The sequence below is a fragment of the Strongylocentrotus purpuratus genome, unplaced genomic scaffold (assembly GCF_000002235.5).
Source record: "Strongylocentrotus purpuratus isolate Spur 01 unplaced genomic scaffold, Spur_5.0 spur5_scaffold_16, whole genome shotgun sequence".
Taxonomy (NCBI): Eukaryota; Metazoa; Echinodermata; class Echinoidea; order Camarodonta; family Strongylocentrotidae; genus Strongylocentrotus; species Strongylocentrotus purpuratus.
This window is the reverse complement of record NW_022145601.1, coordinates 14,912,976-14,936,081: the sequence shown is the minus strand read 5'-3', so window position 1 is coordinate 14,936,081 and position 23,106 is coordinate 14,912,976. Positions and strand designations below refer to the sequence as shown.

Genomic DNA, 23,106 nt, shown 5'->3' with positions numbered 1-23,106 from the left:
TTCTAGAGACATCTCCCGATTTAAAGTCATGAATGCGCACAGAAGTACTGAGCCATTGAACTTAGGAGTGAACTTTAATGAGGATTTGCGACATCCTAGCGATTAGGAATTAAGATCCGATTTCGAAACATCTCTTCAGAGGGCATAATAGTGAAAGTAGTTTTACAAAAGTTATTAAAGAGTGATATACATGAAGACGCTTTAGATTCCGGTTCCACAGCCTCCTAAAGTTACAAAGAGGTAAGTCACCTGTTGCAGACTATCACTCTTCTTTAACATGCAACCTTTATTCGAAACTGCTTTTGGTAAAAAAATATCATAACATCAAGAGGGAAACAAGGTGATGAAACTTTCAAAATAATTTTATGAGTTTAATATGCCCCAATAACACCGACGTGACCAACACCAAACCGATAATATATAGACAGAACGAAATATTGCTTTACACCGAATGGCCAACTTTATGTTGGCTTGGAGTATGTTTGGCGGTGTGATAGATCGAGTTATGAGTCGGCCGGGTGGCAGAAGGGTGTTAGCGCGCGAGCGACTCGAAAACTACTTTTCAAATTATTCGCATTTTAATATTTGTTTTATATTTAAACTGCTTTCCGTCCCGAAAATTGGTTTATAACATACAAGACTAATACAAATGTTGTAGTCTCGGGTTGTAGTAGAACACGGCCACAATGTTTTCCTCGGAAATATGTCAGTTTTATAAAAGTTTGAGGCGATTTAGTGCTAACGCCCTTCTGCTTAAAGTTTCATTATTGACCTGAAATTCGAGCTGACGCCCTTTTGCCAGCCAGGCGACGATTATTTTAACATTAAATTTTTGGCATTGGTCGTCTGCATGCAGAACGAAACGTTTGGGATCACCAGCTCCTTTCTGGGCTTTTATTCTTTTGTAAGAAAATTAGTCCGGCGGCATAGCTGAACAAAATTGTGCACTAAAAGTTCCCAATTTGGTCTAAAAACCACCAAATTGTGCACATTAACTCATACTGATCAGTATAAAATACGGAAGCACTTAAAAAAATGTGTTGAGTGGTAATTTACCCATGATAACGCATTATTTTGATAAATATCACTTACTTTATTTAGTGAAGAATACATCATGTTGTAAATTAAAACCGTATAGGCGAGTCAAACCAAGTTCTGGCTTCAGCTGCAGTTAATTGGTCGTCAAAAATCTCAAACCCTTTCATTAACAAGACAATACTATAGGAGCTTGCTTGCTCCCTGGGGTATGTGACTGTCGTGCTGACATTTTCCTTTCATGTATCAGTAACAAACATACCTTGTGTGCTCCTCTAATATGTCTTTTTGCGTGCTGAATATGTCAATGACTCAAATAGATTTGGGAACATTGAATGGTCAAAGAGTGAACATTGAATTGAAAATACAAAAGCACTTCTTTGAAAATAGATTATTTGAAAAAAATTATTTTGAATACATATCATAAATCGTATTCCAAATTACTTTGGCATCCTCCAACTTATACAATATGCAAACTCTTCAGTCTGATGCCAGTTTTAATTGTTTAAATGATAATAACCGTCAGATGTATTTATACTTATACCAAGTAGGGGTAACTCCATCAATCCACGGAGACCATTGATCACCGCACTACACGATGGGAGACGAGGTCGGAGGTCGTCACAACACGACCGCGACATCCTTCAAGAGATGCACGATGTCGAAATGGACAACGACCGCGCATCTGGAAGTCACGAAAAGCACGGGATGAACGGCCAAACCGACATCAACGGCGGCGTCAGATCACCGGACGATGTCGGAAGAGCTGGCCTGAGCTGTGGATGGTTGGGTTGTCGACCACGATGGATTCAGAAGATGTGTACCGCTTCGTGGCTTCTCGTCGTCATGTGTCTTGGCACATTTTTCCAGGTCAGATGGGATTTCATTCTTCTTTAACCCTCCCCCTATACCAGAACAAAAAGAAATGCCTCGGCAAAATCAGTCCGCCGCCCCCGTGTTGTCGCCGCAACTATAGTTTCGAAGATCTTATTTTGTTTGCGCCGTAAAAATATTGACTTCTCGACTTTTCCCAAAAGAATATAGTTTATAGATTTGAGATTTAAAATGGCATCTTCCAGTTATAAATCAAATTATCATTGTTCTGGGATTATCATTCATTATTTTGTTCACATTACTATAAAGGAACACAATTACAACGGTTTGGTTTACACGTCAAAATGCTCCCCCCCCCCCCCCCCAAAAAAAAAAAAAAGAAGAAGTGGAAAATATAAAAGGAAACGTAAACAAAGCTAAATTTTATTTTCTTGTTTGACAGGGTTTTTTCGTCAACGGTTTCCTCCCAAGTTCGATCACTTCCCTGGAGCGTCGTTTCGGCTTCTCCAGTCAGCAAACCGGCCTCCTGATCAGCATCTACGACATCGTCAGCGTCTTCCTAGTCCTCTTCGTCTGTTACCTCGGTGGTCGAGGTCACAAGCTCCGATGGGTCTCTGTAGGGTGTGTCCTGATCGCCATCGCCGCCGGTCTCTTCGCCCTCCCACACTTCACCACGCCGACGTACTCCTACGCCAGTGCCGGTCCCAGTTTCTTCTGCACTACCGGCAACGCATCGGTTGATGAATGTTCGAGTACGACGTCGACGACCACGACGACGAGTTCGGATTTGTTCAAGTACTACTACGTGTTCGTGGCAGCCATGGCAGTAGGAGCTATAGGGGCCCTGCCGATGTATACACTCGGACTTGCAGCCCTAGACGAGTCAGTTACGAGTTCCAACAATGGCATCTACATTGGTACATAGTTTCACTGGCATATTAAAGGGACCTGGTAACATTGTTCAGATGAGACATAGTGGTGCTAAGGTAGTGACTTCAATGCTAGATGTACAATTAAAGATAATCTGAAAATTTGAGTGAAAACGGACCATTATTCATGGTACAAATTGAGAAAAACTGATCTGATCGATTCCTTAATTCTCCCAACTATATTATTACAATTTAATTACATTTTAGGTGAATGGAAATCGTCACAAAGCAATAAAATGGCTCTACATTCTATTCCAGACATTTAAGTGTTGACAGATGTTTTATAGCCTGTTTTATGTCTTTTTATCATGGAAAAACGGTTGGGAAAATTCAAAAATGGTTGGGAGAATTTACTGTTAATCACTGTTAGAGGGTGTCGTACATCGACTCCTTCACAGAAAACCATAGATATCTTCGTGGTTTGAGAATTTTGTCAGGATTTTTTGCATGTCAGAGGGTTAGTACAGTAGAAGGAATATAGTAAGTGACATTTTATACAAAGCAATTTTTTCATCAACCTTCAACAATGTTACCAAGTCACTTCAAAGCCTACCGCACACATTACGATCCGACTTTTGACAAATTTGCAATATCAATTGATATGATTATTTAAATAAGTAAACATTCTAATTAAAGTTGTTCTGAATTTGTATGTGAATCTTAGAATCGAATTTTCTCGATATTATAAATCTCTATGTAGGAAGAAAAGCCATATCGACTCTGAATCGTAGTGACGTCAGACCAGTGGTGTGATTGTATACGACTTCAAGCCGATTTAGCCTTAACTTCGCCTTGAAGTCTTACCATTCAGAAATTGACAATTTTTGTATTATTCATATCTTTATTCAGAAACTCAGTGAAGAATAGTATACAGTCAAACCTGTCTATAGCGACGGACCAAGGGAAACACAAAAAGTGGCCTTTGTAGACAGATGGTCTTGCAGACAGGTTCCATTAGTACATGGTTCAATGAGAAACCATTTTCAAGGGAAACAACAAATGTGGCCTTTGTAGACAGGTGGTCTTTGAAGACAGGTGGTCACTAAAGCAGGTTTGACTGTATATATTTTAATGTCCATATCTACTGTAGATACTATTTATTATAAAATCGGATTGCAGTCGAATCATATTGTATGCGGTGAGCTTTACAAGGGCCGCCGGGAAGGGGGTAATGCTAAACCCTTCCTTTCAGCAGGTCAGCTACTCCTTGGAGCTATCTGGGGATCATGAAATATTGTGCGTCAGTGTGAGGTGCATGTCATAGTAACGGAACATTTTGCATAAAAAATTGTTTTTTTTTTAATTAATAGAAGCAACGTGTAAGGGAACCAGATGATTTGGTTTAATCTTTGAATTCCCTTCCTCGTTGTTGTAATTGATGTGAAATGTGTAAGATGTGAAATCTAACTATGGAATTGATCCTCTAAACTCACAATTCTCACGAATATATAGGTATATTCTACGCTGTGGCAACTTTGGGACCAGGATGTGGCTTCTTGGTTGCTGGTGTGTGCCTGTCTTACTTTACAGAGCTACGAATACCAGAAGGGTAAGACACCTATAAAAACCTATGGGGTAGGATGTGGCACTCACCCTGAAATCAACATTATGCGGTACGCGACGCATTCTCTTTGCAATTTTTTTTTTTTTTTTGTATATTACGTCATCTAATACACTTTGACGCAGCTTCATTTTACTGACGCAACACAAACTGCGTCAGTCGTACAAAAAATGAGTGTAAAATGAATAATACAAATACCAACATTGCGTTGAACTATTGGCGATTTTGCTCATTACCATCACAAGCTTGTTTTAGCGCAGGTGAATGACGCAATCGAAATAACGTCTCGTGCGCAATGGAGGAGAAATTATAGATATTTTTTTACTATGGTGCCACAGGCTTAATCTATCGCCCCTTGATCCTGGTTGGGTAGGTGCTTGGTGGATTGGTTTCATCATATCTTTCGTCATGCTCCTCATCACCGCCGTACCTATGAGTCTTTTCCCTCGTGAATTGCCTAGTAAGTTGCATTAATATTTGTTTGTTTTAATTCCAATGAAATTATAAGCCACATACTAGGAAGAAAAAAATGCATGGTTAACTCAAGGACACCGCACACCTTACGATCCGACTGTTCAGCGTTCAAGCGTTCAAGCGCTCTGACGTCATAATCACCCCTCACTCAGTCGCAGAAAAGAAGCAGACCAGTTACTGACTAGGTGGATAGCCCATTGCTCCATTGTCATCTCGTATATTGATCTAGCTCATATAATTCATTTTTTCTACAGGCGTACCCAATATATCCACTGAGGGTTCTGTATATTTCTGAACGTTGTGCAAGAACCGTCATTTACTGGCGTATGTCTGCGTCAGCAACTGTCTTGTGCAAAGCTTGACCCCGTGGAATAGTACAGAAAGTGATAACATGGGCAGTTGAAACATACTAATACTGCAATCGAAATATTCAAATAAATCGAAATAACGCTTTATGAACAACGGGCATAACGAGGAAAGTTCACATGTAGAAGTGCTGTAGTCGAGTAGGTTTTTCACTTGTCTGAAATTGCCATGGTCAAGGGTTTACCGATGCCCTTTGTCACTCTCCACCCAGGTGTTAAAATGGTACCCGATAGGATGCGAAAGTTCATGTGGTTTGATCAGCATCTATGTTCGTGTAAAATGGCGCCTGATTGGAATATATTCTCCAGAGAAGAGGAGAGCGTGCATTACGTTAGTGGAAGAGCATTTGAATCCGAGGGTGTTAAGCGCGGAGAAACGAAGTATTAAGCGATATACAATGTGACTATCATTTTATTCTGACTAAGGGTCACATTATTTCTTGTGTAGTTAGAAATAGGTAATTGTTAATGAGCATACAGGAAGATATTGCAGCAAATATTATAAACGGAAAACAAGTTTGATGATGTTTTATCAGAGTTCATGGTAACTTGTTTTTTTCAGCCACCGCAAAGATTCGAGCTGAGAAGGAAGACCAGTCACACAAGAACGCTGGGTCAAACGTGACAAGTCAAGCAGGTTTCGGGACTAAACCCACGGACTTCTTCAAAGCTATCAAATACCTGTTCGTCAACCCCACCTTCATGTTCACCTGTCTCGGAGGCGTTGCCGATACGCTTATCATTAATTCCTTCGGGACGTTCCTGCCGAAGTTCTTCGAGAACCAGTTCAGTGTATCTGCAAGCTTGGCTACAATACTGACAGGTAAAGATTTTAACGGTTGTTAAATTCATTATATTTTAAATGGAATTGTTATTTGTTTTACTTGTTATTATAGCCTAATTTTTTATATTTGATTAATTGATCAGCCGCATATAAGGACCACCTCCTTTCTGGCTGCTACCAGTATTAGAAATTTCCTTTTTATCATTCATGTTTGTAAATTGATTCTGTGTATTTCTGTGTTTATTTTTGTTAGTAATTGTAATCGTGTGAAACTTTGTATACTGCTTTTGTTTTACCCTGTATGTTTTGTATTGCTTGGCAAAATAAATTGAATTGAATTGAATTGATAAAGTAGATATCATATATTCCATGAATATATCATGATACCAAGCGTTGGGGGGGGGGGGGTGAGATATAGTGGTTCATATTTGACTATCTAACACCAATGTTGAGGGTTCGACTCCCAGTCCGGCACGTTTGTCCTTTGGCAAGACATTAATCCTTATTTGCTATACTCTCCACCAGGTATAAATGGATACCAGGGGGGTGTTTCACAAAGATACTAAGTTGAACTTATCTCTAAGTTGGACATAAACATTATGAAAAGCCGTTAGCATCTATACAAATATTTTGTAAACGTTATTTTAAAAAGCATAAAATGTTGATTCAAATGATTCATGTTTTCTATTATCAAGGAGAGTTCTTGATGTGGAATTTAAAAAAAGTATAAAATTCTTGAATTTTTGCTTTTGAATATGTTCTATTCTAAGGCTACAAAATGGCTCTCCATAATATTTAAGTCCAACTTAGAGTTAAGTCCGAATTGGGATCTTTGTTGAAACACCCCCCCCCCCCATGTGGTAATATTAATTGCAGAGCCCTCAGGAAGAACATCACTGGTGCTGATGATGCTTCCGTTGTATAATGAAAAATATTATTACTATTGGTGTTGTTGTTGTTATCATTATTATTAGAGTAACATACAAGGTAAGGACAGGCACGTAGCCAGAGTTTGATGTTTGGGGGGGGGCCACGTGCCCCCCCCCCCCCCGTGGCTACGTGCCTGGGTAAGGAAACAGCGGCGAAATGTAGGCATTGTCATCGAGAGGAGAGCTGAGGGCGCGGGGGGGGGGGGGTATCGGAGCACTGCCATGTGGAGTGCTTTCCCCCCACGATATATTTGGCCTGAGGGCCCATTGATTTGTGATCTGAGGGCCCTCAACCGAATATCAGCTCCAGTCCGACCTGCACAGCCTACTTGGATTATTGAAACCGTCTTAAAATACTTTGTTGAGCTGTTTAAGGGGTTAGGCTCGACTAGCACATGTGCTATTATCTGGCCCCTTTTAACAACCAATAGTTTCTCTTCTTGTTGTATGAAATGTATTGCTGTTGCTGTTGGTAAATAAATCAAATCAAATCAAATAAAAATAAAAATCATCTCTCTCCGTGTGTTTATTTCATCAAGGTATCATCGTGGTCATCGGCGGTATCCTAGGAACACTGAACGGTGGTCTGATCATGCGCAAATTCAAACTGAAGGTCAAAGGTATGCTTCGGCTGATAATCGTCTGCAACATTTTGGCTGGAATGCTGTTCCTCATCACCCTCTGGCAATGTCCAAGGGCAAAACTGGCGGGAGTCACTGCTTCATATGATGACATGGAGTAAGTCCACCCCCACCTTTCATTTGCTTTTGACCATATTTACAGGCTTGAAAAGGTAATTTGTCATAATAATAAATAATAATAGTGGCTACTTGTATAGCGCACAGGTCCACCTTTCGGTGCTCATGGCGCTTAGAAAAGAGTACATGTAACAGGCATAAGAAAGAAAAAACAATAAACCGAAAAACAAATTCGGAATTCTCCTAGACATAGTAAATTAAAATATTGCAATAATTACAACGAAAGAAACAAATAGGTTTTTAGTTGTAATTTGAATGTTTCTGTCGATGACAGTTGACGTAATTTTAGAGGGAGCTTATTCCACAGTTTTGGACCCATGGCTGAGAAAGCCCGTTCACCCCCAAGCATGTTTTATTCTGGGTGTATTAAGTAATAGTGTGTCTGATGAGGAGCGAAGACTTCGTGTGGGGTTGTATTTTGAAACAGAGTTGCTCAGGTATGCAGGGGAAGAAAGAGAGTAAACTGAATGATGTACAAGTAACATAATTTTAAAAATAATCCTTTTTTCAACTGGCAACCAATGGAGAGAACGGAGAATTGGTGATATGGAATCAGATTTCTTAGTGAATGTTAATAGGCGGGCTGCAGAATTTTGAAGTCGTTGCAGTTTTGTGACATCTTTTTTGGAAGGTTACAGAACAATGAATTTGCAAAATCTAAACGAGAAGTTTCTGAGCAGTTAACTTAGAAATACAGTCAAACCTGTCTACAGCGACCGCCCAAGGAAAACACAAACAGTGGTCTTTGTAGACAGGTGGTCTTTGTAGACAGATTCCTTTAGTACATGTTTCAATGAGAAACCGTTTGCAAGGGAAACAAAAAATGTGGTCCTTGTAGACAGGTGGTCTTTGTAGACAGGTGGTCACTAAAATATGTTTGACTGTAGGCCCTAAATCTAATTTTAGGTACATCTTGAGTGTCCTTTCTTGTTCAGTGTAGTCTATAACTGCTGTCGATACATATAGCTCCGTTTAGTGTCATTTGACAACGCCCCCTATCGTCAGAGTCAGCAGCCTAACATGTTATCATATGGACTTTTATCCCCCCCCCCCCCTAAAAAAAAAAAAAAAAAAAAAAAAATCGTTGAAAATTCATTTTCTTTTGTTTAAACGTAAAGCACATCCACTCCGACGTACGTTACCACTAGCTTTTTCATTGGAACCCTCATGTATCATTGACTTTTGAAAGTTCACCCACAGTAATTTCATAAAAATAGGTCGCAAGCTCGCCATTGCCTATATAACACATGTGCAACAAGTCGAACTTTGGACGCAATTTACCACGCGATTGTAAGGTTATAAGTCAAGCACACGAAGGATAAGAAGCATGAATTATCATAGATCAGTTCTGATTTGTTCATTATTTCCATTTCATCCAACCCCCACCGTAATTTTTCCATTTAGTAGAGGAAAGCATTTTGCCGAGGTAAGCACAAACATGAATATTCATGAACAGTCAGACAATACGGCCTTTTAGTACGTAACGTATAGTGAGTCGTATCGCTCTAGATCTTGGAATTGTAAAATGGCCCCCGCGCGTGCGTGCCCACTTCAAGCGTTATCACGGGCGGGAATGGGCGATGATCCGTCTAGGAGGTAGAGGTCAGTGGTTTGTGCTGGCACCGTCCAGCGAGCGAAAATGAGACAACCGGAGCAATATGTGGGTGATATAATATATTTGCATTAACAAATCTTCATGAGCAAGCACGAGAACACACATGTATCAACATTCATTGCGACCTGTGTTTCAAAGTCCTTCAACAAACCTATTTTTGTGTGTTTAATTGTTCCTTCTTTTTGTTCCAGGCTTACCGCTACCAACGTCACTCATTCCTGTAACGCGGGATGTTCCTGCGCAGAGGACAGATATATTCCGGTGTGCGCAGATGGTGATGCCATGGAATATTTGTCACCGTGCCATGCAGGATGCAAATGGGGTTTTTGGAATGGGGTATGTCAAGATTTACAATGCAATCAGTGGCTGACATGGACTTGCATTTGCTCCAGGTTTCATTGACATATTTGTCAAAACCAGTGGCATCTCTATAAGGGGCAGGCCCGTAGGCACGGGGGGGGGGGGGCACGTGCCCCCCCCCCCAAAAAAAAATCAAAGATCGGTTGAACTTGTTTAGACCCCTCCCCAGGACGTAGATCAATTACATGTATGTGCCCCCCCCCCCCTCCCCCCAAACATCAAACTCTGGCTACGGCCCTCATAAGGGGCACCCCTATCTAGTTATTTACCTTAATATTCATTTGTAGTCGGCAAATTTCATTGTATAAATCACGTAGTCACATATGAAGGCAACTTCATTTTGTTCAAGTGACTAGCCCAAAACACGGATATTTCTATTGAGGAAACCCAAATCGAATTCCTGAAGGCAATATTAAAGTAGAGTTTGAAAGCTGGAAGATTTCAGCCCATCGGCAAATGAGAAAAAAAACCGAGTACCTTTGAGGTTTGTGGTGTAAAATAATTTTAACCTTCATCGGCAAACTTACATCGGTCACAGTCATATTCGGCAAATTTTGTCCGACATCCCCACAAAAATGGTCTAGTGACGCTCCTGATCGCGATGCCATAAAGTGAAAACTAGAAGAAGAAAAAAATCTCTGTAAACTTCTTATAGTCTTGTCACATCACATCACCTTACGATGCTTATTGTGTTGTTGATTTCGAAACGGACCTTCTCGATTACATTGTCCAATACTATGTAATTGGAACAATTAAAAGAAAGCTAGATGTGAGGTTAAATGAATTAAACAATTGGCAGTCACCTCTTATCTTGTCTTCCCCTAGACTTTCATAGACTGTTCTTGTTTGGCGGAGACCGGCCTAGCGGAGTCGACAACGGCTACCTTTGGTGCGTGTTCATCGCCCTGCCCGTATTACTATCCATTCGTGTATGCCGCAGTCTGTATCGTCCTCATCATCATCACCTTCACAACTTCCATACCAGAGCTCAACGTCCTCTTAAGGTATAAGATTCTGAGATATTTATCTGGAGGCCGGGCGACACCCCCCGAGAACGACAGCTCACAAGAATGTCGATCTTGCAGTTTTACTGAAGTCAGGGGCGTACGCAGGGGGGGGGGGGAGGGGTGTGGGGTTCAAACCCCCCCCCCTTTGGTATTTTTATGTATGTAAACCCCCCTAAAAAAAACGTAAACCCCCCCCCCCCCTTTGGTTTTTTTGTTATTTATTTTTTGTATTATTAAAAAAAAAAAAAAAAAAAAAAAAAATTATACACACGGCTAACCAAAATAAGGTGACCTTACCCCCCCCCCCCCCCCCAACGAAGAAAAATGTCAAATTTTGAAATTTCGAGACTCCAAAAAAAAAAAAAATGTCCGCTACGGCGAACCAAGAAATGAAAATAGTTATAACTCCGCGTCATAATCCCACGGCGACCCGTACGGCCTGTAAAGATAAGGATATGCCCTAGGGTGACCCTGAGGCAACCGCAGATTCCTTGCGGTCGCCGCAATTATCTCTCGAATTCGGGGGCGTACGGCCGCCGTATCCTAGCCGTATAGCAAATTTGACCTAGACATTAGAATAGAGCTTTAATTTGGAAGCCTTCCTGTAAAACTTACAATACCAAATAACATTCGTTCCATCTGTTTTGCAGAAGTGTTCCCGATACCCAGCGATCTATGGCCCTTGGACTGAACTCCCTACTCAAAAGACTCTTGGGTATATATCTATTTTTATTCATCTTTCTTCCTCTCTCCTATCTAGACTATACTTATCTTTATGGTAATATTATGACATTTCAACTCTATTGGGCCTCTCGTAACAATGACCTGAAAGCTTGTAAATGTATTTTTCACTTTAACAATTGCGAGACTTAAAGGAAAAGACCAGTAATGGTCATCCGATTGCATTGTGAAAGAAACGTTGTGGAATCGATTAGAAAAGGTTGATCATCTAGCATCTAGCATCTGCAAGGTTCTGGAATCATCAAAATGATAAGAAATTTGGCCCATTCTTCGTAAAGTTACAAGCACTATACACAGAAAGATGTATATGGGACTACCCTATATCTCTCACAAGACCATGAGAGAAACAAATTTACCAAATATATGAATTAGTAGGCGGTTTCCCGGCAAATTTTGTATCATCATGTATTAGTCAAAACATATTCTTTCACATGATTGGTAATGAGAGCTTCCATTTCATTTTTTGAAATTGGGGCGTTTCCAATACTGATCTTTACCTTTAACGATTCCATAACTTTGTCTTTGAACCGTAGGCGCCGTTCCTGGCCCCATTCTGTTCGGAGCGGTCATCGACGGCGCGTGTCTGCTATGGCAGGAAACCTGTGGCACTCGAGGCTCATGCTGGGTCTACGACAATCAGGGTCTGGCATGGAGAACCACAGTCATCGCCGTCGTCCTCAAGCTCGTAGGCGTATTCCTCTATGCTCTTGCCTTGGCGCTGTACAAGACCGCAGACAAGGACGAAGATACGAAAGGCGATCTCAAAAAGGAAGTTGCTCTTTAAACGAGATCGCCTACGAACGATTTTCAAACAATGGAAATTCGGAAAGACAATGGAAAAAAGGGAGATTCGTACGAACCTTTGTGACCGTAGCATTAAACAGCCATGTCCGTTTCCTTTTGAAATGTGTCAACATTACATTGGCATACTAATCCGAGAATGTAGAAAAGGTCCCATCGTCTTATTTTCCAGTTCCCTTCCCTTTTTTCTATTTTTAAATATTTGTTTACCTTATTTTCCTCTTTGATGAGAGGGGGGGGGGGATGAGCTCGTGCCCCTCTTAACCTCTCCACTGCACCAATTCCCATCTCTACCCCCTTGCTTTTGTATTTCCCTGGACAAAGGGGAAGAGAGAATAAGTAAATAAGGGCCCTCAAATAAAAAGCAACTCTGTAGCGCATGATCGGATGGCAGTCGTTTTCCGAACTCCAAGGTTCGTTGTACCGAAGGCCCATAATTCCGAAGTTTTGTAATTCAGAAATACACATCCATGCAAGAAGGTTCATCGTTCCGTAAATGAAACAGGGTCCGAAAATTCATTAATCCTAAGTTTCACAAATCCGAAAGTGGAAGAGTGTTCATTTTCAGAAGTTTCGTAATTCTAAAAATGGATCAGGGTTTATTATTCCGAAAATGAAATAGTATTCATTATTCTGAAGGTTCGTACTTCTGAGGAAAAAACCCCGATACAGTATTCTATGTCATTTTCGGAAGTATGAAACTTCGGAAAAACAACACCACCGTCAAATTTTGGAGAGGATTGTGATTCTTAGTTATTGTCGTTATGCTGGAGTTCTTTCATCTTTGCACCTTTAAGACTGTCATTTTGCTTACCGCAATGACCATGAAAACAATTTACCAGGAAATAACTTTTTATTTCCTGACACACATAATTATGTCGAAAACTAGCCATAAGTAAATTTGTATTTTGTGTAGGTAATGATTGTAACACATTTTTGTATTCTTATCTCTTCTTATTCAATAAAACTCTGCTTTTCTGCACAAGCGTCGAACATCTCTTTTGTTTTGATTAATTGCAGCAGAAAATTGCTCAAATGTAAACTAGAGCCCTGTTTCATTAGACTTGTTATGCAATAACAGCTAAGTTTCTAAGACAAATTTGCTCTCAACCAATCAAATTCCACGAGTGCAGTAGCTTATAACAGTTATCGTTACTTGTTATTGATAACAAGTTTTATGAAACAGGACTCAGTTTCATTACCTCCTAAACATGGAATTTTTCTTTCTTTCTAGGTTAGGCATTATTGGTAGAGGATAGTTCCTGGGTTTCAATATAACCTTCCAAAGCTACTGCGCATGCGCTATATGTGTGAACCACTTTTGTACAGGATACAGTGCTTGCCAAAGAAAGAGATATCTTCCAACTTTTCTTTTATTTCTTTCTCTCCTTTTTTCAATATTGTTTCATTCTTTCATTTTTTCTATCATTCTCAATTTGTTTGTTTGTTAGTGTGTTTGTTTGTTTGTTTCTTCTTTTCAACTTCTTTCCTTTTCAATTCTCTCTTAATTATACTAGGCAGATGATTCCCGACCCCTTAACCCATCTCTATTTATATTGCATTTTTAGTATTGGAAGGTAATATTGAGACGCAGGAACTATCCTCTACCGGCATATTCACTCAGTAAAAGAAGCAAGTTTCTAAAACTAGCCACAGCCCTAACCCTAACTCTAACCCTAATCCTACTCTCTTAAAAAAAAAAAAGTGAATTTTCAAAATCACGGACGTCACTCCTCTGGAGAGTGAAAATGTAGTGAAAATAGAGTGAACATTCACTCTTTTCTTCTTAGAGAGCACTCTAAAATCAATCGATTTTCACTCCTAAACAAGTGATCACGGACGTCACTCCCAAGAAAGTGAAAATAGAGTGAAAATTCACTCTTTTTTTTAAAGAGAGTACCTTATGCACACTGTCTTTACTGTATGAAAATGAATGCAAACGAGCTGCCTTATCTACATTAAGTTGTGGCTATTTTTTAGAAACATGGTTCTACGACTGATAATAGTGCCTACCGTTTTATAGTCTACCGACTATCATGGAGTTCCAAACGTCATACATACCGCTATAGTTCTGTAACTAACGTAAAATACATAAAATTGTCACTAAAATTGCGTTTTCGTATTCATTTCACCAAATTATTTTCTATTGAATTGGGCATGGCGATGGATTAATTCGTTTGAAATAATAAATACATGACAGTAATTTTGAGCTCATATCAGAGGTTGACAAGTTGTCATCCACATATAAATAGGCAAAGATTATGAAGTAATTAAGCATAGGAAACTATCAATAGAATGGCACATTGGCCCGTATTCTACTCAAATTTAAAGAGAAGGTTGAGTTCTGGCGAGAGGTGATATGTAATTTGGGAGCGTTTTCATTGTTATTATCAAGTGTGAAAGAACATCAGAGAAAAATTGTTCCTTGAAAAGCATGGCTCTTCAAATGCCTTCGTATTCTACATATGATATGTAACAGCTTAAAATCGGACCTCATTTTTATGACACATGTTTGTCAAGTCCCATATACATCTTTCTGTGTACAGGGCTTGTTACTTTACCAAGACTGGGTCAAATTTCTTATCATTTTAATGATTCCAGAACCTTGCAGTACACCAGTGGCGTAATGAGCAAAAATGTTTGGGGGGGGCTCACAAAAACAAATCCGCATCTAACATCTAACATGCAGGCCCCGCTAAACGTTTCGCAAAGTGGGGTCTAGTGGCGGAGCCCCTGAAGCTCAAGGGGTATGGGCATCAGTGGCGGATCCAGGAATTTCTTACCGGGGTGGGGGGGGGGGCACAAAATAGCATGGGGGTTAAATATATGTAAAACGATGAAGTGACAGAACGAGGCTTTAGCGGCGAGGGAGCGGAGCGACCAAGCGGGGGTGGGTCTGGGAGTAAGAAGCATTTGCAATTTTAGAACCAAGTTAGACGCATTTTCAGGCACTTCCTGGAGTAATATGACGTAAAATGCTTTCTCCTACCCCTTCCAAGAGTAGGGATCTTTTGCAATTTGAGAACCAAATTTGGCGCATTAATGTCCACCGGCACTTCCTGGAAAAAACGAGGCCTTCTGATTGGTTAGAAGTTTCAGTGGGGAGTGGGGAGAGTGTAGAGGCCACCGATGACCGACAAAACGAGCAACCAATTACCGACAAATATATTAATGCCAATGTCCCAATGTCTACAAATTTAACCCTATAAACCCGGGGCCAGGAACTAAGTTATTTTTCAGTTGCCCCCCTCCCGCGCGAAGCGCGAAAACTTTGACACTTCATTAAATTATTAGAGAAAGAAGACGATTCATTGTACTGGTCCCGACTCTTAATCCTCTTCTGGATCCAGTCCCCCCCCCCCCTCCGTAAATTTGACGTTTTAATAAATTATTACTCTTAATCCTTGTCTGAATTCATTTTTCACCCATTCCGCGCGAAGCGCGGAAGCTTTGATGATTCATGTTATTACTCTTAATCCTTGTCTGAATTCATTTTCGCCCATCTCGGGCGAAGCGTGGAAGCTTTGACGTTTTAATAAATTATTACTCTTAATCCTTGTCTGAATTCATTTTCGCCCATCTCGCTCGAAGCGCGGAAGCTTTGACGTTTCAATGAATTATTACTCTTAATCCTTGTCTGAATTCATTTTCGCCCATCCCGCGCAAAGCGCGGAAGCTTTGACACTTAATTAAATTATTAGACAAAGAAGACGATTCACTATACCGGTCCCGATTCATGATCTTTGTCTGGATCCAGTTCCCCCCTCCCTCCCGCGCGGTTGATTTGACGTTTTAATAAATTATTACTCTTAATCCTTGTCCGAATTCATTTTCGCCAATTCCGCGCAAAGCGCGGAAGCTTTGATGATTCATGTTATTACTCTTAATCCTTGTCTGAATTCATTTTCGCCCATCTCGGGCGAAGCGTGGATGCTTTGACATTTCAATAAATTATTACTCTTAATCCTTGTCTGAATTCATTTTCGCCCATCTCACGCGAAGCGCGGAAGCTTTGACGTTTCAATAAATTATTACTCTTAATCCTTGTCTGAATTCATTTTCGCCCATCCCGCGCAAAGCGCGGAAGCTTTGACACTTAATTAAATTATTAGAGAAAGAAGACGATTCGTTGTACTGTTCTCGACTCTTAATCCTAGTCTGACTTCAGTTGCCCCCCCCCCCACTCCCGAAGCGCGGAAGCTTTGCCGTTTCATTAAATTGTAAGACAAAGAAGACGATTCGTTTTACCGTTCTCCACTCTTAATCTTGTCTGAATTCAATTTCCCCACTTGGCCCCTTAACGGTACATTTGCAGTGTTATATGATGTAAGTATGGAACGCCCAGCAGTGCTTGTCACAGTTGCTTCTAGAAAGGATTTATTTTAATAGTGTTACTGTAAGTAAGAAGCATTTGCAATTTTAGAACCAAGTTAGACGCATTTTCAGGCACTTCCTGGAGTAATATGACGTAAAATTGCTTTCTCCTACCCCTTCCAAGAGTAGGGATCTTTTGCAATTTGAGAACCAAATTTGGCGCATTAATGTCCACCGGCACTTCCTGGAAAAAACGAGGCCTTCTGATTGGTTAGAAGTTTCAGTGGGGAGTGGGGAGAGTGTAGAGGCCACCGATGACCGACAAAACGAGCAACCAATTACCGACAAATATATTAATGCCAATGTCCCAATGTCTACAAATTTAACCCTATAAACCCGGGGCCAGGAACTAAGTTATTTTTCAGTTGCCCCCCTCCCGCGCGAAGCGCGAAAACTTTGACACTTCATTAAATTATTAGAGAAAGAAGACGATTCATTGTACTGGTCCCGACTCTTAATCCTCTTCTGGATCCAGTCCCCCCCCCCCTCCCGTAAATTTGACGTTTTAATAAATTATTACTCTTAATCCTTGTCTGAATTCATTTTTCACCCATTCCGCGCGAAGCGCGGAAGCTTTGATGATTCATGTTATTACTCTTAATCCTTGTCTGAATTCATTTTCGCCCATCTCGGGCGAAGCGTGGAAGCTTTGACGTTTTAATAAATTATTACTCTTAATCCTTGTCTGAATTCATTTTCGCCCATCTCGCTCGAAGCGCGGAAGCTTTGACGTTTCAATGAATTATTACTCTTAATCCTTGTCTGAATTCATTTTCGCCCATCCCGCGCAAAGCGCGGAAGCTTTGACACTTAATTAAATTATTAGACAAAGAAGACGATTCACTATACCGGTCCCGATTCATGATCTTTGTCTGGATCCAGTTCCCCCCCCCTCCCGCGCGGTTGATTTGACGTTTTAATAAATTATTACTCTTAATCCTTGTCCGAATTCATTTTCGCCATTCCGCGCAAAGCGCGGAAGCTTTGATGATTCATGTTATTACTCTTAATCCTTGTCTGAATTCATTTTCGCCCATCTCGGGCGAAGCGTGGATGCTTTGACATTTCAATAAATTATTACTCTTAATCCTTGTCTGAATTCATTTTCGCCCATCTCACGCGAAGCGCGGAAGCTTTGACGTTTCAATAAATTATTACTCTTAATCCTTGTCTGAATTCATTTTCGCCCATCCCGCGCAAAGCGCGGAAGCTTTGACACTTAATTAAATTATTAGAGAAAGAAGACGATTCGTTGTACTGTTCTCGACTCTTAATCCTAGTCTGACTTCAGTTGCCCCCCCCCCCCCACTCCCGAAGCGCGGAAGCTTTGCCGTTTCATTAAATTGTAAGACAAAGAAGACGATTCGTTTTACCGTTCTCCACTCTTAATCTTGTCTGAATTCAATTTCCCCACTTGGCCCCTTAACGGTACATTTGCAGTGTTATATGATGTAAGTATGGAACGCCCAGCAGTGCTTGTCACAGTTGCTTCTAGAAAGGATTTATTTTAATAGTGTTACTGTTAGTGGCCACGGCCCCTTAGTGACTATAAAAAAAAATATATGCTCTTCCTGGCTATTTGGGAATGTGTCAGTTTGCAACAGAAATGGAGAAACGCGCATTTTGTTGAAAATAATGTGATATCACGAACATTTATACATCACGGAATTGAAAATAAGTCATGGTTCAATTTTATTTGGGGGGCTGGCGCCCCCCCCCCCAAGCCCCCCCCCCTCCCCACCAGTACGCCAGTGCAGTACACATCAATACTCATATCTTAATATATCCTACATGATCATTTTCTTGTCTCATGATTTTTCTGTCTCATTCCTCGTATAATAAAACCCCACAGTAAATCTTTCACAATGTGATCGCATGACCAGAACTCTATTTTATCTTGAAGTTGCAAGATACTTAAACCGGCATATCTTTTAATTCAAAACAAACAAAAATCACAAATAATCATGTCAACTAATGTATCACTAGAAACTGGTAAGCTAACAGATGGCCACCGTACAAGTTATAGGTCAACTACATATCGGGTGATTTATAAAAATACATATACAACCACCTCCATAGCATCTGGGATATATACGAGAGATTTGCCAGAAAAATGACGATGTTTTAATGACGTCACTCAATGGACCAATACTGCCCAAGCAGACGACATCCCATTAAGAATGAACATAATTGCAGAGCTATTATTTCTCAAATTATAATGAGTTTAGTGTATATAAATGTGATGGCATTTCAAACCATTCAAAAGGGGATATAAAACCGATTCTGATAACTAAAATCGTGATATAGGCCCAGGCCCCGCAACTGTTGTACTCGATTATACTTCTGTACTAGGCTTCTAACTTCAGCCAACTCACTTATACTCGTGATACAGGCCCCGCGCAACGGCATTGCGCGTCCTACAGCACTGACACGACAGAAAGGAGGTGAACAAAGAGATATGGACAGGAAGGTGGAGAGAGAGGGGAGAGGGAGGGGAACGATAGAAAGGGGAAAAATAGAAGGTGGAGAGAGGTAGAAAGAAAGGGTAGAAAAAAAGGGGGGGGTGATGGAAGAGGGAAGGTGGAGAGAGGAAGGGAGAGGGAGACAGAAAGGAGGTGAACAAAGAGATATAGACAGGAAGGTGGAGAGAGAGGGGAGAGGGAGGGGAACGATAGAAAGGGGAAAGATAGAAGGTGGAAAGAGGTAGAAAGAAAGGGGGAAAAGGAGGGGTGATGGAGAGAGAGAGAGAGGTAGAAATAAAAGGGGAAAGCAAGAGGGAATGTGGAGAGAGAGACCGAGGGGGAGGGGGAATAATATTCAAAAGGTTATGCATATCCCAATAGGCACCTCCGGCATTCTTAGGTTAGGATGTTAACGAAAATTCAAAACACATTTATTGATCTCCAAAGATCACTATCTTTAAAGAGAGAAGCATTGTTTTAAAACGAAGGCTATTTTCTCAGTATTTTATCTGGGGACATCGTTCCTGATTCGTTCTCCCGTAATCATATAATCCTCAGTCTTTATTTCTTTTTTTAAAGGCCAATAGTGTACATGTTTATCTTCATTAAGGTTTGATGGGGGGGGGGGGGGAGGAGGAGGCAAGGGCCTTTCGGCCCCCGATCCACACGTTGTTGCCGGGATTAATCGCAACTGATCTCCCTTTCTTTTCACCCTTTTCTTTTCTTCTTCCTCTTTTTGTTCATTTTTAGCTCTCCTCGTTCCCTTTCCCTTCCTTCACTCTTTTTTTTGGCGGGGTCGGGAGAGGCAAGGGCCTTTTGCCCCCCCCCCCGATCCACAACTTGTTGGCGAGAAAATTGCAGCTGATATTCCCCTTCTTTTCTTTTCTTCTTCCTCTTTTTCCTTTTTTCTTTCCCTATCCTTCCTTCTTTCTTATTTTTTGATGGGGGGAGGCAAGGCCCTTTCGCCACCCCCCGATCTCCTTCTTTTTCCCCTTTTATTTTCTTTTCTTCTTCCTCTTCTTTCTTTCTCTTTCTCTCCTCTTTCCCTTTCCCTTCTTTTCCTTCTCTCTCTCGCTCTCTTTTTTTTGGCGGGGGAGGAGGGGGGAGGGGCAAGGCCCGCTCGCCCCCCTGAATCCGCGCCTGGACTTGTCGTGATAACCACAAATCTACCTTTTACAACCTGATTGTTTTGTACAAACTGATATTTGAGAATCAATAATGAACATTCATGTAAACTATAAAGGAAAACGTGCGAATTGTATATAGATGCTTTATAATATAATCTCGATTCAACAATGATAACAAATAGAAAAAAGTATAAAATTCATATCTGCATCCGATTCATAGGCGCCGGAAGTGGGGGGGGGGGGGGCAGGGGGGCAGTTGCCCCCCCAGTCAAAAAAGTGGGGGGCAAAACGCATTTTTGCCCCCCCCCCAAAAAAAAAAAAACCCCCCCCCCCCTCCAAAAAAAAAAAACAGTAAAGGAGTAAACATGGTTTGTATTTTTAATCCAAAAGAACGTGACAATAATAAAAACCTGAATTAATTCACATATACAATTCCAATCAAAGAAAAAGGAAAAGTTCACAGGAATTAAATTTCATAAACATTGCGCATGCCACCTATACGGTATTTTAAATGGAGGTCTCTATAATAGCGATACGCGCATATCGTGGACATTATTGTGCGAGAATGGGAAAGCGTGTCCGTTTTTTTGTTGTTATAGGGCTGAGAAGACATGAGCCCCTGAACGCTGGCGTACTGATGGGGGGAGGGGGTTATGTATTTCTTATTCGAAACAAGTGATTTACAAATGTTGATGTTGTGACATGATTTTCCGGCATTTTTTCTCCATTTTTTGTGTAAGTCATACCTTTTTATGCGTTTGTTGGAAAATAAGAATTTCCCACATTACAGTCAGGCAAAATACGCTTATTTAGAAGCCTTTATGTCATGGTCTGCAAAGTGGCTGGGCTCGAGCCCCCCCCCCCCCCCCCCCCCATATGGAAACGTTTGCTTGTATTTGTCTCATAAAAGAAGTTAACCCAAACTGACTCCCACACGGTGTTGAGTGCTCAGGGGTCACAGGCCACTGGCTTCATCGGGCAGGTAGTTCCATTATGTTAATGGGTAAATTAACTATTACAAAATGAGGGGACACATTACATTGTACAATAGGGACACACATTGTTTTTATTGTGCAGAACATACTCTTTTATTGACTTACTTATTACATGAAACTATAAAAACCAAAATGCATTTTGTATTCTAACAATTGGAGTACAGAGAATAATAACAGGTGAATGAAATGCATAAACACCACAAACACCTGGGGAGGAAGCATTCATAAATTTGAATACATATAGTTGATAAACGACTCCGATGAAACTATAAAACCAAAATGAAATTTGCGTTCTGGCAATTGGAGTACAAAGAATGATAGCAGGTGAATGAAATGCTTCAACAACACAAACACCTGGGAAGCTAGGAAGCATCCATGAATTTGAATAATTTAGTTGATAAACGACTCCGCATGTGGACGTTTGTTGGAGCAGAAAGCAGTGGATTATTAACAACACGAACCCATTTAACAGAATGTCGGAACGTAAATTAAATTTGGCGCGGTTGGAAACTGCATCTTTCTACCCTGCGACTTTAATGGTACGATCCAGTAAATTAAAACAGTAAAATGGCTCTTATTTTAAAATTACTCATTAAATAAAACCCAAAACTTCAGTGATATCAGATCAAATATGTTATATCTTACTAATAATTAAAAAAAGATGTATAAACATTGTGAAAGTGTCGCATTTTACGATAAAAGACACCGATTTAGCGAAGATGACGTCATTAGTGCGCTTTCATCAGGGAATTCAAGGTCAAAAGGTCAATTCAGACGCTGATAAGATATTGGTCGAGCCTTTTTGTTTCCTTTATTCCGACAAAATTATACAATTAATCAAAACAAGTTTAATACCAGAGGAAAGCTAACGATTAGTATTTTCATTAACCGCTTGCCCCAAAGTCGCTTGACCACAGTGAAACGAGTGAGAGCTTGCGAGAGCGGCCAAAGTGTGATTGAAACTCGCTATTTGCTCTTCTCCAACGCAAAAAGAGACGACATTGTGCTGGATAAATGTATTTTTTCCGACAAAAGTACACAAAATTTGCATATTGTCTTTTTATATTATACTTTATGAAATGTTACCCGAGTGACTCCCGGGCGCCCCAATGCTGGAAAGAAACGTACATTTTAGAAAACTTCACTTTTTCATGGAAAAATGCTTATTTGTTCTATGCACGCAAGTCAGATTGAGCGGATGATACAACGTTTCCATATGCCCCTCCTTTTTAAAAAAGTATGTTAAAGAGAAAAAGAAAGAAAGACGGAGTAAAAAATAAGTGACCTGCCAATGTCACAAATAAGGTATAAAAAAATGCTCATCTGACCGTAATTAAATGCTTAAAACCCCAGAGCTTACGGGGGCTCCACCCCCGGACCCCACCAAGGGACCTAAGGCGGGCCCCTGGATGCTCATCTGACCGTAATTAAATACCTAAAACCCCCGAGCTTCCAGGGGCTCTGCCCCCTGGACCCCAACAAGGGCTCTAAGGCGGGCCCCTGGATGCTCATCTGACCGTAATTAAATACCTAAAGCCCCTGAGCTTCCGGGGCCTCCGCCCCCTGGACCCCACCAAGGGCCCTAAGGCGGGCCCCTGGATGCTCATCTGACCGTTATTAAATACCTAAAACACCTGAGTTTCCGGGGGCTTTGCCCCCTGGACCCCACCAAGGGCCCTAAGGCGGGCCCCTGGATGCTCATATGACCGTTATTAAATACCTAAAACCCCTGAGCTTCCGGGGGCTCTGCCCCCTGGACCACACCAAGGGCCCTAAGACGGCCCCTGGATGCTCATCTGACCGTAGTTAAATATTAAAATCTCTGAGCTTCTGGGGCTCTCCCCCTCCCTTGATAGCCATTATAAAAAGTATTTTTTAAATGTTATCGTTTTGTACAAACTGATATTTGAGAATCAATAATGAACATTCATGTAAACTATAAAGTAAAACGTGCG

General features: G+C 40.9%; 1 protein-coding gene across 1 annotated transcript; it reads left to right on the top strand.

The window, feature by feature from the left end:
* The first annotated feature begins 1,701 nt into the window (after window positions 1-1,701).
* On the top strand, window positions 1,702-13,183 carry LOC105445390 (solute carrier organic anion transporter family member 4A1). Its single transcript, XM_030987418.1, has 10 exons — window positions 1,702-1,905; window positions 2,312-2,786; window positions 4,251-4,347; window positions 4,698-4,819; window positions 5,761-6,021; window positions 7,451-7,649; window positions 9,476-9,620; window positions 10,470-10,648; window positions 11,302-11,366; window positions 11,926-13,183. The coding sequence occupies exons 1-10, from the start codon at window positions 1,702-1,704 to the stop codon at window positions 12,174-12,176; spliced, it is 1,998 nt and encodes a 665-aa protein (XP_030843278.1). The 3' UTR covers window positions 12,177-13,183.
* The last annotated feature ends 9,923 nt before the right edge of the window (window positions 13,184-23,106 follow it).

Excerpts from the sequence above, each read along its gene's own strand:
- LOC105445390 (XM_030987418.1), top strand. The coding sequence starts at position 1,702 with ATGGACAACGACCGCGCATCTGGAAGTCACGAAAAGCACGGGATGAAC. Across the intron at positions 7,650-9,475 it reads GCTTCATATGATGACATGGA|GCTTACCGCTACCAACGTCA; the intron begins GTAAGTCCACCC and ends TTTTTGTTCCAG. Across the intron at positions 9,621-10,469 it reads AATGGGGTTTTTGGAATGGG|ACTTTCATAGACTGTTCTTG; the intron begins GTATGTCAAGAT and ends GTCTTCCCCTAG.